Source organism: Haliotis rubra, unplaced genomic scaffold (assembly GCF_003918875.1).
Source record: "Haliotis rubra isolate DU_JTF1 unplaced genomic scaffold, ASM391887v1 Scf63, whole genome shotgun sequence".
NCBI lineage: Eukaryota > Metazoa > Mollusca > Gastropoda > Lepetellida > Haliotidae > Haliotis > Haliotis rubra.
Window position 1 is genome coordinate 1,061,712 of NW_025767335.1, and position 15,799 is coordinate 1,077,510.

The 15,799-nt window shown below is 40.2% G+C and overlaps 1 protein-coding gene across 2 annotated transcripts; it reads right to left on the minus strand.

Annotated features, from left to right (window-relative positions):
• Positions 1 to 669: 669 nt before the first annotated feature.
• On the minus strand, positions 670 to 14,473 carry LOC124256471 (gamma-1-syntrophin-like). 2 transcript variants are annotated; one of them, XM_046690460.1, is made up of 13 exons: positions 14,351 to 14,473; positions 13,104 to 13,250; positions 11,872 to 12,030; positions 10,231 to 10,357; positions 9,412 to 9,446; positions 8,378 to 8,496; positions 7,679 to 7,808; positions 7,059 to 7,097; positions 6,100 to 6,216; positions 5,227 to 5,298; positions 4,381 to 4,533; positions 2,314 to 2,517; positions 670 to 1,410 (listed from the first exon to the last, which is right to left on the minus strand). In XM_046690460.1, the coding sequence occupies exons 1-13, from the start codon at positions 14,357 to 14,359 to the stop codon at positions 1,309 to 1,311; spliced, it is 1,413 nt and encodes a 470-aa protein (XP_046546416.1). In that variant the 5' UTR covers positions 14,360 to 14,473; the 3' UTR covers positions 670 to 1,308. The 2 variants fall into 2 exon arrangements, with proteins under 2 accessions (XP_046546416.1, XP_046546415.1); XM_046690459.1 differs by having other exon boundaries at positions 10,222 to 10,357.
• Between the last annotated feature and the right edge of the window lie 1,326 nt (positions 14,474 to 15,799).

Below are 15,799 nucleotides of genomic sequence, written 5' to 3' on the forward strand. Positions count from 1 at the left end.
AGCTTTTATTTTTTAACTTTTTCACCGACTTAGATAGCCATGTTTTGCATGAGAATCTAGATAATTTCTGTCACAAACTTTGAGTCATTATCTGCAGTTTGCGCCAAAACCAGTCCAGTGAGTATGAGGCATATTCTAAACTGAAGCCTTATTACAGAGCTATACAGATCAAGTGGAGCTGTCTTGACCACTATTTCCACTTGACTAACCTTACTGACAAGATCAGACATCTTGAAAACATTGCAATATATATTTTTAAGTTGATCATAACTGAAACTGGTATCGTGGTATTTGTAAGTTAGTACACTGTGGTAATGTTAACTGAAATTCCGCACACATTTATGCAAAAGTAGTTGTTAGAAACTGACAAGAACAACAATAGCAACACAGACTCTTCAAATGAAGGCTATGTTCAAAACGAACTTCAATCTCTGGTAAACTGGGAAATGTTGGGCTGGGGCTGTTGCATATACATAGGTGGCACACTTTGTTTCTGGCCTAGTAGTGAGTGAGTGAGTTAAGTTTTACGCCACACTCAGCAATATTCCAGCTATATGGCGGCGGTCTGTAAATAATTGAGTCTGGACCAGACAATCCAGTGATCAACAGCATGAGCATCGGTCTGCACAGTTGGGAACCGATGACATGTGTCAACCAAGTCAGCGAGCCTGACCACCCGATCCCGTTAGTCACCTCTTACGACAAGCATAGTCGCCTTTTGTGGCAAGCATGGGTTGCTGAAGACCTATTCTACCCAGGATCTTCACGGGTCTCAGGTTTAGTAACTACAGGGAAATCTACTCTCAAACATCTGTAGAGTGATTCAGATTACTGAATGATTGTGACAATCCATCTTAAAACAGGCACAGAGCCAGATTAAATAACACCGCTACAAGTGTTGAAAGCATTGAACAGTGAAATTTGTGTCCTTATTCGCTGTTAAATGACTTACCATACATTATAAGTGTGGTCTGTAAAACAAGTCAGACAAACCAGTGGTCGATATAATGAACACCGTTCATGTCATCGAGACACACTGTCATGTTATCAACAGTAACTCAGTCAGACCACTTGCTTCAATATTGTCACTGCTATGGACAAACAACAGATGGGCTCCTTAACTACAGGCATCTTTCTGAATACCGTACCAAAATATATGCTATGAGATTCTTCCAATCCATTCAAATACTGTAACTAAAGTCAACAACGCTGAAGCGAAGTAGCTGTGCTGAAACATCACTAAGCTGCAACATTACAAAACTTGTTTATATGACCACATATTAGATGATAAATGGTTGCTGGGCGGGTCTAGTAGTTGCTAAGGAAGTTGGGATCAACAGATGACAGCTTCGCAGACAGGAATGCATGGACACAGAACATCAGTGTATGCAGACTTGTGCACTCGATCTCCTGCAAGGAAGAAAGATACAAAATGGTCATTAAGGAGATGAACAGCTGGTTCGTCAACCATTGGCTACCCACCACAACATTAATGATAGATTTATTTGTACTTTATTCAAATATTACAATCACTGAAATAAACTTCAGTATACCTGACAACTTCTTTGACTGGCATTATTTAGAAACTGGAGAGCAATATACAGGCAAACTTTATGGATGAACAACTTCTTTATTCAAGTGATGCAACGTTTCGATACAGATTCTTGTATCTTTGTCAAGCAAGTATACCTATACATAGTATACCTGACGTTCAAAGTCAAAACCCTGAATAAACAACTGTGAGTTGCACTAAGACAAAGGAGTGACTGTTAATGCTGAGCTATTCCAGCTGAATCAGAGTAAATTATCTGCAGGGATCAGAACGAAGTTTTGAGAAAACTCTGAAAACTAGCCGGGGGTTTAGCATCTATCGGATTTAGACCATTCACAAAAATTACCCTTGGCCTTATGAAATTCCCGGAATTCTGCGGATCCGCAGAAAATTCTCATCCCTGTATCTGGACCAGACAAACAAGTGGTTGACAGCATGAACCACTATCAACACCATCTGGTAACACTGACTGGAATTAATCAACTGATGACCCAATCCAATTTAGTCACCTGTGAGCACAAGCAATAGAATGCTGGAGACATTCTAGTCTGGGTCCCTTGAGTGAGTGCATATTTCACTGTAGATCTCAGATGTATCCACTGTGGTGAAACCAAGTGAGTATCGGTATAGTGGTGACAAACCTAGAAACACTGCGGTTCCTGCTGTGGCCAAGGGACATAACTCTGCATCTGTCTTGAGTTGAGAAATAATATTTTGTACATACTCTGCTTTGAAACATCAGACAAAGAAGGAGTGCTTACCCTAGATTCTACACTCCTACTCATGTCATTCTGGAAGAGCAGTTTGAGTTTGGTCTTGCCGTCATCTGACGAGCCCTTCAGCTGGGAGAAGCGGTAGGTCCAGACGTACGTCTTGGTCTCATGGTCCACCAATGAGAAGCCATGTTCCAGATCCAGAGTGAGGCCGGACAAACGACCTCGCCATGAGCAGCCAAATGTTATATTCTGAAAACAATTCCACAAAGATCAAATTCACTGCAATATAAAGTATCTGTACTGCAATAGAATGGGCCAGCACCAACAGTAGAGCAGCATCACTGTCACAGACATTATCATTATGCGTAGATCCAGAAATTTGAAAGAAAGAAAAAAGTTGTTTAAAACTTGGATGTTAAGCCCGTAAAGATATCATCATGTTTCTTATTGCAATGCCATCAGCTTGTCACATAACTTCATAATTGATACTGTCAAACAAAACATATTTAAGTGAAAATATAAATCTCTGCAACTTACTAACACATAATGATAACATGTGGAATAACAAGTATTCTGAGACCACAGTATTCTATGAGGCCATTCAGCTGGTTGAATCCTGTACACGTGTTACAGACATGTCATTCATGCAGCTCAGAGCAACTAGCACCCAGGAAGATCAAGGTATATAAAGGAAGTCATTGAGAGATAGCCTAAGGCTGGAAGATCTTAATTAATTTATCATCCCAAACTGTGTTCCACAGGAGATATCGCTTGTGTGAGATCAAACGATATCTCCTAGGAGATATCGTTTTGACAGTAGATTTTGTACAATGCCCTGACAATGCTATGACGTCATGTACTTGATGACGTCACAATGCTATGACATCGCTGCACTGCAAGTCTAATGGCAGTACCATGTTCAGAGATGTACATTTTTCATTGAAAATTAATGAAGAGTGATTTTGGATGATAAATAGAATCTCACCCTCGTGTCTTCTGATATCAAATATATCAACACTTGTTGATAAAAGTAAAAATATCCTCGTAAAACCTCGGATATTTGTAACTTTATAAACTCGTGTTGATATAATTGATATCAGAAGACACGAGGGTGAGATTCTCTATATCTACCCTAAACAGGAACACCTAAATACAAACACAGCCAGATATAAAAAGGATGTCATCAAGTGATACCAACATTTTGGAAATAACAGCTGGAAGGTAAAACAATCAACTAAAATTCTTCCTTCATACATGTAACAATCACTACTGTGCAAGCCGTGTTAGAGAGATGGAAACATAAGGCCCCCAAAAATATATGTCCGTTTCCTATTACATGCTTTTTAAAAATAGGGTAGGTGGGTTGTTTTATCTTTTTTTTTTCACTTTTTTTATATATTATTTAGTGGCACCAGGTGGGCACCTGATGTCTTCAAGAGCACCATATCATGTAATGACAATGTCTTATGATGAAACATTGAATGGGGCGGTGGGGTAGCCTAGTGGTAAAAGCGTTGGCTCGTCACGCCGAAGACCCGGGTTCGATTCCCCACATGGGCACAATGTGTTAAGCCCATTTCTGGTGTCCCCCGCCGTGATATTGCTGGAATATTGCTAAAAGCGGTGTAAAACTAAACTCAGTCAGTGAAACATTGAAAGATTTCTACATCAAATCATTACTCATGTTATTTATTTGCAGATTTGGTCAGTGAGGACCCATTATGAAAATTCAATTCAATCCACTTTAGCCCTACGCACACTGAAAAACATGACAATATCATACTCGATTTGGATTTTAATGATGAGTTGAATTGCACTCCAGTCATGATACTGAAATAGATTTAGGGTCGGGGGGGATTAGGATAGGGTCGGCCGGGTTACGAAACGGGACATTGGGGGTGGGGTGGGGTGTGGGGTGGGGGCTTAGAAACTGACATCTTGGTTGTTTCTTCCTAAATACCTCACACAATTCCTTTTGGGTTAACAGCGAAAACGTAATAATGATAACGTAAGCCTCCTTTTGGAGCTGTGCAACATCTCATGGCTACCTTTCATTGGAAAATATCTAGGACAGGTATCTTGGTAATTTATGTCAATTAGCTTCCAACTGACCTTGATCCTATGGACGGCGAGACTGTTGGTCTTGTACCATGCTCTCTCAATATGTAACAGGTCTGATCGCGACTCAACACTCAACACGACAGACTCGCCACTTCCTGTCTGAACAGAACAGCAGTGCTGGCGGTCGTCTGGAAGCTCCTCATCCTGGTGACAAATATGTGAGATACGTCCCTAATATCTTATTACCTTGTAGATCACATAACTGATATATTTCTGATGAGACTACAATATTACAGGAAAAGATATTTGTATTATGAAACTGCATGAAACACTGACCTCAAGGATCTCAAGATAGTCAATTCACAGTTGCTCATAAAGCAGTTTTAAAGATTCAAATCACTGTTTACAAAATTTCAATGGGTCAATACAAAGTCTTCTGAAAATCTCCGACATGAATAGCAGTTGTTAGTCAAATATATAACTTATAAGATAATTTCTTGGGAAGACAGTTTCAGACTTTTCTGAAAATTACTTGATTCCAAAAGGCCAGGGATCATGAAATGATTTCGTAACTATCTAGAAGCTGAGTTTGTGAATACAAACTGGGACCTTAATATATAAAGAATATTTTGTATATGACAATGAATGCATATGCCTTGGTGCACAAACTAGGATTTACCCTTTCACATGATGAATGTCATTAAGTGATCAATGATTCATAAACACATTATTGTCTGCTTCAAACATAATAATGTCAAATCCTTAGATATTCTGACATTTGAATTGAGTGAATGAGTGATTGTATATTCAATAAAGCTGCATCAGAAAGTTTTCAGTTTTCGAGGAAACACAATTTATGAACATTTAGTCTTAGCTTGACACACTTCTTCAGCTCACCTTCAACATCTTGAACATACATTCATACACCTTGTACTTCATATCACAGCGAGTCCAGTCACGAGCATGCATCTGAAACAACATCAACCAACAATGGCCTTCATCCTCTAAATGACGACTTACACCTGTATGTGATTATGGTTGCATGATTTAGCACAACATATGGCCACAGATGGTAAATAGCAATTGCAGTTATCTAAACTGGGCATGTACAATGCTACAATCATGTGAAACCTTACTGCGATACCTGACCGTCTTTACACAGTTCCTACAAATAGCATGGTGTGAGGGGTCACATTCTGCACTTTCCTACTGGCAATCTTACATCTACTGGTTTATTTTCTTTCTTTCTTTTATTATAGGATATTTATATAGCGCACATATCCATGCAACCATTGCTTGCTCAAGGCACTGGTATTTGTTTCCCTCGATCACTGGATGTCAATCTCAACGTCACATTGTGTTATCAATCACAACTCCCTGGGGAGTATACAACTCTTGCTGCCACTAGGCGCACCGAGTTTATTGTGGCTCTCTCATCCTCACGAGGTACCCAATTCACAGCTGGTAGGTTAGAGCTAAAGAGTAAGGACAGCTATAGCTCTAGCATCACTTTGAGGAACACTGTTCAAAGTGAGGAGCACCTTAGCACTAACGTGATCGTAACATCCCATAACATATGCTTCAATCGTTGTAGCATTAGAGTTGCCTTGGACAGCAGCATCCAAGACCCATAATTTAAAATATGGGGACAAAAGCAAGGGATGCCAGAGATGTGTTCAGTCCCTGGTCCTCGCGGTTGTTTTGACAAAGAAAGGAACACTGTAACACACACGCATATAGTGTTGCTTGTAACTTATGTAAGATACTCACAGGTGGAACATCAAAGAGAAAGACCTCGGGTCCCTTGAGAGCCATGAACTTGGCCTTCCATGGCTGGTTGTGGACAGCGGCTGACATCCGCTGCTGGCTCCAGCACATGTGTGCTATCTGTAACACAGCAGGAACAGCATCATGGTACTGGGGAGCATACTGCATAATATCACTTTCACAAAGTATAGCTTTCACAAAGGGAGTGAGTTGAACGCATCATCATTTTGGATAGTATATACATTGTATGTCAAATTGTTTCAGGATGAAGTGATACTTTTAAAACACAAAGGCTACTTGAAGCTGATTTATTCATGCTGGACTGTCTAATACAAGGACCACTTATCACGAGGGCATTTTAGAGACCTGGGTGATACAGGTATTCAGTGCAACAATTGGAATCAGACACCTGTCTATGAGCAGAAGTCATAGCGAGTGTATTAGTCACATGCTTGAGATCCTTGTGCTAGTGCTTAGCGCTATGGTGATCATAACCAGCATACTTCAACAGACTCACCACTGTTGTAGTGCAATTACTGAGGTGAGGTGAGGTGAGATGAGGTGAAATGGGTTTAACGTCAAGAATATTTGAGAATATTTCGGCTCATATGGCGTGCATGCACCGTGTGTATGTGTAGGTAGCGGCTGCTCGTACTAGCCCAGACTTAAGCTGGTTTAATAGTGCTAGCTCACTGAGATACCATGCCGCAGTGAAGCATGAATACCCCACTCAGACACAGTATACTGACTCCGAGCCGACCAGTCCTTGTTGTACCCATTAATGCCGAACGCCAGACAGGGACCAACAAGTACCATATTTTAACGTCTTTTGGTATGACGCGGTCGGGGATCAAACCAGCGACCTTCCGCTCTCTGGGCGGACGCTCTAACCACTACACCACGGATGCGGTCGTAGTGCAATTATTACTTTGTGAAACAGGACCCATAGCTTCTGTACTTACATGGTCCTCGGCTAGCAACATCTTGTTGGTCATCTGAACCTACAAACAGAAAACAGGAGCATCTCAGTGCCCTGAAAACTTCACACAAAACACATCACACATAACCTTTACTTGTCAAATAACCTACTGATGACAGAGAGTGACATGACAAAATTTGTAAACTTATGAGAGATAATGTGACTTGGTCAGATCATGAAGTGAGAATAACATGTTATTCATCAATAGTCTCACAAAAATAGAGAAGTTGTTATCCGTAAAGTTTGTCAATATTGCACTTCTCAACTTCTAAAATGCCACTCAAAGAAGTGAGCGAATGAGTTTAATATTACACTGCACTCAGCAATATTCCAGCTATATGGCGGCGGTCTGTAAATAATCGAGTCTGGACCAGATAATCCAGTTATCAACAACATGAGCATCAATCTACACAACTGGGATATGATGACATGTGTCAACCAAGTCAGCGAGCCTGACCACCCAATCCTGTCAGTCGCCTCTTATGACAAGCATGGATTACTGAAGATCAATTCTAACCCAGATCTTCACGGGTTACTCAAAGAAGTCAACATAGTGTTCCTCACCAACTTTCTCTGTGTAACCTGTGAGTGGATGTTACCTACCATCTGTGTGAGGAGATTGTCGATGATGGATGTGATGGACTGGATCCATTCAGCCAACATGCGGTTGTCCTCACAGTGCAACACACCTGAGCTGGAGCCGTCACAGCCAAACACTTCAAAACTGTTCATTCTGCCCAAAATTAAACATCATCAATAAACAGCAACGGATCCCAATCCCCACATTACTGAGCAAATTCAAAGAGGTATACATGTTTATGACAGAGCAAAATATCCCTTAGATGTTCTCAGAAGCAATGACATACTTGTGAAGTAATACTATCAACATCTGCCCAAGTTTACATGGATACATAGGTTTTCAGTTTCGACAGCAAAAACAGTCACTTGGTACGAACAGTCCAAGGACAGTTTCAACCAATATAAACATTTCTCTCAACCAGTACACACTGAAATAGTGAGTGACTGAGTTGAGTTTTACACCGCTTTTACTAATATTCCAGCAATATCACGGTGGGGGACACCAGAAATGGGCTTCACACATTGTGCCCATGTGGGGAATCAAACCGAGTCTTCAGCGAGACGAGCGAACACTTTAACCACTAGGTTACCCCACCGCCCTCACACTGTAATAACAACAGCATGATGACAGTGATACTTTCTAGGTTGTCATAAAACATCACAGCCACATTGCTTTCACAAGCTGAATTCTGACCCTGAAGTTTTTGGGTATGGCGAGTATACCTGAGTTTGTCTGTGCCTGGCAGGAACCTGGTCAGTCTGCCGTAAAGTAGCGGTATTGAGGTGACCGTCGTCCACTGTCGCTCCAGCCTCGGCAGTCCAGGAATCAGCGGACCAGACAGCTGATGTGCAAAATGATAAATGCTCGTCAAATCAACAGATACATATATCCTCAACCTAGTAACATTCTGCTTGGTCAAAACTGCTTGCATATAGAAAGTATTCACCCATGTTTCTACAAATGATGGCTACAAATGAAAAAAACAAACGCTTAGATGATGGTGATGAATTTCATCAGAATCTTTAAGTTCACAGTGTTTCAAAGACTGTTCTTAATCTGGTAATGCATTGTTTACAATTTGTAATGTTTGGGTCAAATCGAAATTTCAAAGTTATACTATTTCTCTGCAGTTATGTAACTTCAGCTAATAACAGTCTAATAACAACTGAGTCGGTTCAGAACCACGAGTGCTAGCCCGCCGATCCTGAACGCCTGTGCCCGTTCGAGTGCCCGTTCGAGCGCCCGTCGCCAAGCGCACGAACCATTCTCACAGCTGCCTTGCCACTGAACTAAAATGGCAACCATGTTTAATGTCATTCAACACCACTCGCCCCTTTCCATAACCTCCAACAAGAAGACAAGAAGCTATTCGGCTTGTCCCGGAATAACACGAATGGTCGCATGAGTAATGAAACTAAGAGCTCAGCGTCCATTCAGGGCTGATCACGAAGCTCACGGGAGGCAATAGCGTGGGTGCTGCGGGTTCTGAACACACCTCTGTTCTACAGAAAATGTGCTTACAGACAAGTTTAGCTTATGTTTTCAAAAACCTTGGAAAAGGAGACTGATAAAGTCATACAATTCATCACAGTCTGAAAACATATCCAAAATACCCCTCAGGCTAATACAGATCTGTGATGTCATTTACTTCCTTTCATACATTTTAAAAGATTAACTTTATTCCTTATGGGATATGTAACACATGACTTCAATCATTTCAAAAAACATTTAAGGAAATTCCAGAATTTCAACTTACTGGAGGATCATCCTTTTGGGAGCGCACTTGGTTACCTAGGAGATAAATGAAACAGTAAGTATACAGCACAAAATATCCACAGTTCTTAAACTCTGTTAAGTTACTGAGTGTGGTGGGGTAACCTTGTGGTCTAAGCTTTCTTCCATCATGTCGAAGGACTGGGTTTGATTCCCCATATGGGTACAATGTGTGAAGCCCATTTCTGGTTTCCCCTGCAGCATAAAACTAAACTCACTCTCTTACTGTTACTGAAGATGTGAAAAACTACCGCCAAACTCTAAACCAGCATGGAAGATCTATGAGGAATGAAAAATCCAACGTGTAAACATGCTAGATTAGTATGGTATATTAAATAGATTATCTTCTGGGATACTTTTGAAAATGTTACTAAAACAACCTTTACCTAAAAATAGAAAAGACTGACTGACTTTTAGTTTGACGCCAATATTCCAAATATAGACAAAATGGGCTTAACATATGTGCCCGTGTGTAATCGAACCGGGTCTTCGGCTTTTTCCACTAGGCTACCCCACCGATGAAAAGAAATATGTCAGTATTTTTCAGATGAGTGACCACAGCTGGTGACCTGTAATAACAAGGCAAGGACCTTAAGAAATAGGTTTTACACATTGTAAGTAGGGGACAGAACCTGGTTCTAACTTGAGACAGATGAAAGACAAAAAAATCCCAGATGATGTAGCTAGGGTACCAATTTTATATTGGCTGCCTTGTTTAAGTCCATTAATTCAGGCAGGTAAATTACTAATCAGTAAATGATTTACGAGAAGGGTTAGTAGACACGCAACTTACAGGAATTACCTTTGTTGAGAAAGTGTGACGCAGGGCGGAAGTGTTTCACTGCGAGCTTCACGATGTTTCCTTCCGTGTCCTTCATCGCCTTTACAACCTGGTCATGGGTGAAGTCCTCCACATTATTGCCGTTAACCTGGAACAACAACAAAATAATGTAATGCTGCCATCAAAATAATAGGGCGAGAGAGATGGGCATATTGGTATTTATGGCAGCACAGTTCAGGAATAAGACAAATCTTCCTTCGAAACTTGACATGGGAAATAGTGTTCCATTGAATTATTACTCTTCTACTGAAACTAGGCAAGGAAAGATTTCTCATCCACTGAAACTAGGCAAGGAAAGACAACTCTTCCAATGAAACTAGACAAGGATAGACTACTCTTCCACTGAAACCAGGCAAGGATAGATTACTCTTCCACTGACACTAGGCAAGGAGAAACTACTCTTCCACCAAAACTAGGCAAGGAAAGATTACTCTTCCACTGACACTAGGCAAGGAAAGATTACTCTTCCACTGACACTAGGCAAGGAGAAACTACTCTTCCACCAAAACTAGGCAAGGAAAGATTACTCTTCCACTGACACTAGGCAAGGAGAGACTACTCTTCCACCAAAACTAGGCAAGGAAAGATTACTCTTCCACTGACACTAGGCAAGGAGAGACTACTCTTCCACCAAAACTAGGCAAGGAAAGATTACTCTTCCACTGACACTAGACAAGGAGAGACTACTCTTCCACCAAAACTAGGCAAGGAAAGAGATTACTCTTTCCAAAATCTGAAACTAGACAAGGATAGACTACTCTTCCACTGAAACTAGGCAAGGAAAGATTACTCTTCCATTGAAACTAGACAAGGAGAGACTACTCTTCCAACAAAACTAGGCAAGGAAAGATTACTCTTCCATTGAAACTAGACAAGGAGAGACTACTCTTCCACCAAAACTAGGCAAGGAAAGATTACTCTTCCACTGACACTAGGCAAGGAAAGATTACTCTTCCACTGACACTAGGCAAGGAAAGACTCTTCCACCAAAACTAGGCAAGGAAATTAACGCTTCCAATGAAACTAGACAAGGATAGACTACTCTTCCACTGAAACTAGGCAAGGAAAGATTACTCTTCCATTGAAACTAGACAAGGAGAGACTACTCTTCCACCAAAACTAGGCAAGGAAAGATTACTCTTCCACTGACACTAGGCAAGGAGAGACTACTCTTCCACCAAAACTAGGCAAGGAAAGACAATGCTTCCAACGAAACTAGACAAGGATAGACTACTCTTCCACTGAAACCAGGCAAGGAAAGATTACTCTTCCACTGACACTAGGCAAGGAAAGATTACTCTTCCACTGACACTAGGCAAGGAGAGACTACTCTTCCACCAAAACTAGGCAAGGAAAGATTACTCTTCCATTGAAACTAGACAAGGAAAGACTACTCTTCCACCGAAACAAGGCAAAGAAAGAGCGTAGTCTGTTGTTTAACGTGACACAGCTATATGACAGCATGAGCATTGATCTAAGTATTTGAGATACGGCCTGTATGTAGGAGTACATTTACCTGCACATAAGGGTATGTTTACCTGAATGTAGGCTATGTTCATCGTAACTGCATAGACAGTTACCTGTATCTAAATACATATTTACCTGCAGGATAGCATCTCCCACTATGAGCTCCCCAGACCTGTCTGCCGCCTGGCCGATGATGATCCTAGAGATGAGGACTGGGAGATTGTGCTCTGCCCCTCCCTTCACGCACAGACCCAAACCACTGGCTCCCTCACGGTTGATTGACACCTCACGGATCTGTAACAGCATATGTTTAGTTGCAGAGATAGATTTAGCCACTTGTCTATTTGTCCGCAACCAAAATTAACTGTGGAATTGTATGGATATGACCCATGCAGCTAACTATATAACGCCTGGCAAGCTAAAAGTAAGTACCATTTTCTGCATTTGTTATGTCTTTACACTAGGAGTAGGAAGTGGATCCAACCAGTACTTTCTGCCCCTATTTTTCTTGACCTTTGTAGCTCTGGGCCTGCATTTGTTAAACATTTCAGTTTTGCATTATACACTAGGAGTAAGGAAAATGAGTAATTGTGATATTGCTGAAATATTGCTAAAAGCGGCATAAAACTAAACTCACTCAGAGGCCCAGATAAGCTGCGTATCCGGGTAAAATACGCATAGAAACTTTCCAATTACGCATTGAAAAATAATTGTTGCGTACCAATTACGCATTTAAACTGTTAGATACGCAAAGAGTTTAAAACAAATGCGTATGGAATATACTTATAAAAATCGCTTGCGTAATGAAAAAGACATCGATTGCTATCAAGTTGTACTGTGAGTATAGGACAAGTGTTGTACTGTCAGTATAGGATGACTGTTTTTTTATAAAATCATTTCCCTTATATTTAAGTTGGTTTTGATTAGGTATGACATAAGGCAGGACATACCTGCTTAGTAAACTTACTCAATGACACTTACTTAGGTGTGCAAAATGACTGAAATACGTACATATTTGAAAGCAGTGGGTAACGGTAAATGAAATACCCACTCAACATTCATAATACCCACTCCAAAAATATACAGTGGGTACAGTACCCACATTAGCTAAATCTTATCTGGAGCTCTGTCACTCACTCTTGTTGCAGCAAAATAGAGGTATTGAGAACTGGTTCAGAATAACAGCCCTAAAATGCTACTGACCATCATTGTAAGTTTGCTTTTCTTCGGTACAATTGAGTAAGCTCAGGCTCATGGACTAGCATGAATCTGGAAGGCTGATGAATATTAAAATTTCTGCGTGAGCTAAAGAGTGATTAAATATGTGTGAACTTTATTGTTATTTCTTATCAACAGACTGCACTAACCATATTGAGGAACACCTCATCTTCCTCCTCCAGTGGTGCCATCACCCATTCCTCTTTCTGTATGACCAGAGTTTCTGTCATCAACTGTAATCTGATTGGTTGAGCCTTGCCTCGCCCATCATGTAATGTTACAATTCCACACTTAACCTATAAAGGAAGCAGTTTGAAGTTGAAGTGCATAACATCATAATCCATAATCATAGTTGAAACACAACAAAATTCACTAAAGTAATGACCTATATAATGCTAAGAAATGTGATCAATATTCAAGACCACCCACCAGTATTTAAAAATGTTCATGTATTTATTTGGCACCTGATTTAACAACATCTGATGAATTCTAGGATTTTCAAGATATTTTGTCAAATTCTAAGGACTTGTGGTAGCAGATTTATATCTAATGCTTTTGTCTGGCTATGAGGCTTTGAACACTAGCATAGTTTTATCACAAGGCATCAACTAGATGGTTGATGAAATCCTAAAGTGGTGCACGCTTTAATTATGTACAATGTGACCACTCTCAGCATCACTGCGCATATTCAATGACAGACATAATAGAAGAGCTTATGCACAACATCATGACCCCAGTGACCCTGTTTCTAGGATGATGGTACAGATGATTGTTTTGCTCCACAAAATAGGGTACTGTGACATGTTTGTAACTGAATTCTCCAGAAATCTGACATAACATTTGGTGAATATTCTTAACATTGATAAGTTAAAATTAAAGAAAAAATGGTAATATTCATGCTGCACTGGTGTAACATGGACGCTAGTTCAGCCAGCTATACATATGTATACCTTGGTAGGAACACGACGTTTAGCTGGCTGAACTACATGGACGCCAGAAGGCACAATGTTAAATGATGTATACATATGTCCCATGGCTGTGTCAAGTGAAGGACATACCAAATTACATGGCATATTACATGACAAACCACAGCCACTTTTGAATGTGTTTGTTTTAAATATCACTCCTATCAAGACTGTGAATAGTGTGAAAGGTGAATAGACAACTGCAGATCTCTCCCTGATTCCATCATACATTACATCTCCATACATTTGGCAGTAGGTTTTTGACAGCCGGACAACACAGCAATATCCTGAAAGTCATAGACTGTTAGAGGAAATGCACTATTTATGAACTGTCAAACTCGACTCGTGGCCGATAGATCTGTCACGCAGACGGTAATGTGCAGGAATATATGTCTATATTTCGGTGCTTAGGCTTAAAATAACTGCAGTACCTCTGTCATTTTTTCTGTATTCAGTCTACCATAATTATGCGGCCCCAACGACTCAAATTACGCTCTACAAGTGTCATTTTCAAGCACAGCATTCCATCACATTACTTTCCGAAGAGACAAATTTGTCGAAGACTACTTTCCTAACAAATAACATTATGGATCACACAGCACAAGCAGCCTCTGACAACAGGAAAAACATTCCTAGTACAAATGTTAACACACAATTTGTTACATTAATCAGATATTTTGGCGTTATCTAAATGTAGGATGAGGAATATAGGTCATAGCTCGTCCCGACATTATCTGATGCTGTCGTTTGAGGCAATTTAGAGAGTACATTATAACCAGGGTATTATAAAGGCAGGAAATCCGTTCTGGCAAAAACATGGCATTATATCCAGGGTGGTATTATAACCAGGGTACACTGTAATTGTTAAATTATCAATGATCCTTCCTATAACAGGTAGACACTACATTGTGCCATGGGTAAATAAAGTACATCTGCTGTCTCATAATATCAGACATAAATGTGGTGGAAAACGGACACCCAGTATGTCGAGGTATATACCCAATGTGTTGATAAAGATACGAACATCAGTCTCAACATGCAAGATCACGCGTCACTAGGTATCGGGTGTGTCTATGTTGTGTTTTAAACCCCAATAATCAGTGAAACCACATATTTTAACTGTAACAGTCTTCACTAACACCAGTTATGAGGAAGGTTGGCTGACAGTGGCGTTTGATTTGTTTCCTTGGATTTCTTGGACGAAGGCTGATAGTCATTGTCACATGGCAGTCGTGAAAAATATATACTACCCGTCAAAGGTTTAGACTCACTTATACACTCACTATATCTTATGTATATCTATATGGCTACATCGAAGAAGAATTTCTCCACTAACTTGGGGGAACCAAGTGCAAACCTCATGCAGATGAATTTCACGAGGATCACGAGGATCAAGCATCAAATTGCTGACAAGCAGGTGCAAATATCGTGCATGTGAACAGCTGCTTGTTGGTTTAAAGTTTAAGAATTCGCCAATTTTCACCGACTTTCACCATTTACTGAACTCATGACAATAATCTTTTCAACGCTACGAATTTGTTTTACAATACGTCAGTTCGTGTGTAAACAGTACCTTTAAACAGTATGGAATATTTTGCAAAATCTAGTTTAGAACAGTAAGTAGCCACTTGTAGCCACTTACTTCAGTCAACTGTTCTAAACTTTTGATGGGTAGTATAGGGACATTGATGAATGACATAATTGCAAAGCTCATTAAGACATATTGTCAATAAATGCACAACAGAATAGAAATTGGGCTTAACGATTAACACTTTAATCTGAGGATTACCGCGTGGTAATTAATGTTATTTGAATGATTCTATACATACATGGCTACAGCATATAGTTTAGACTTTTAAATATGTTGCCTCAAGCAATGT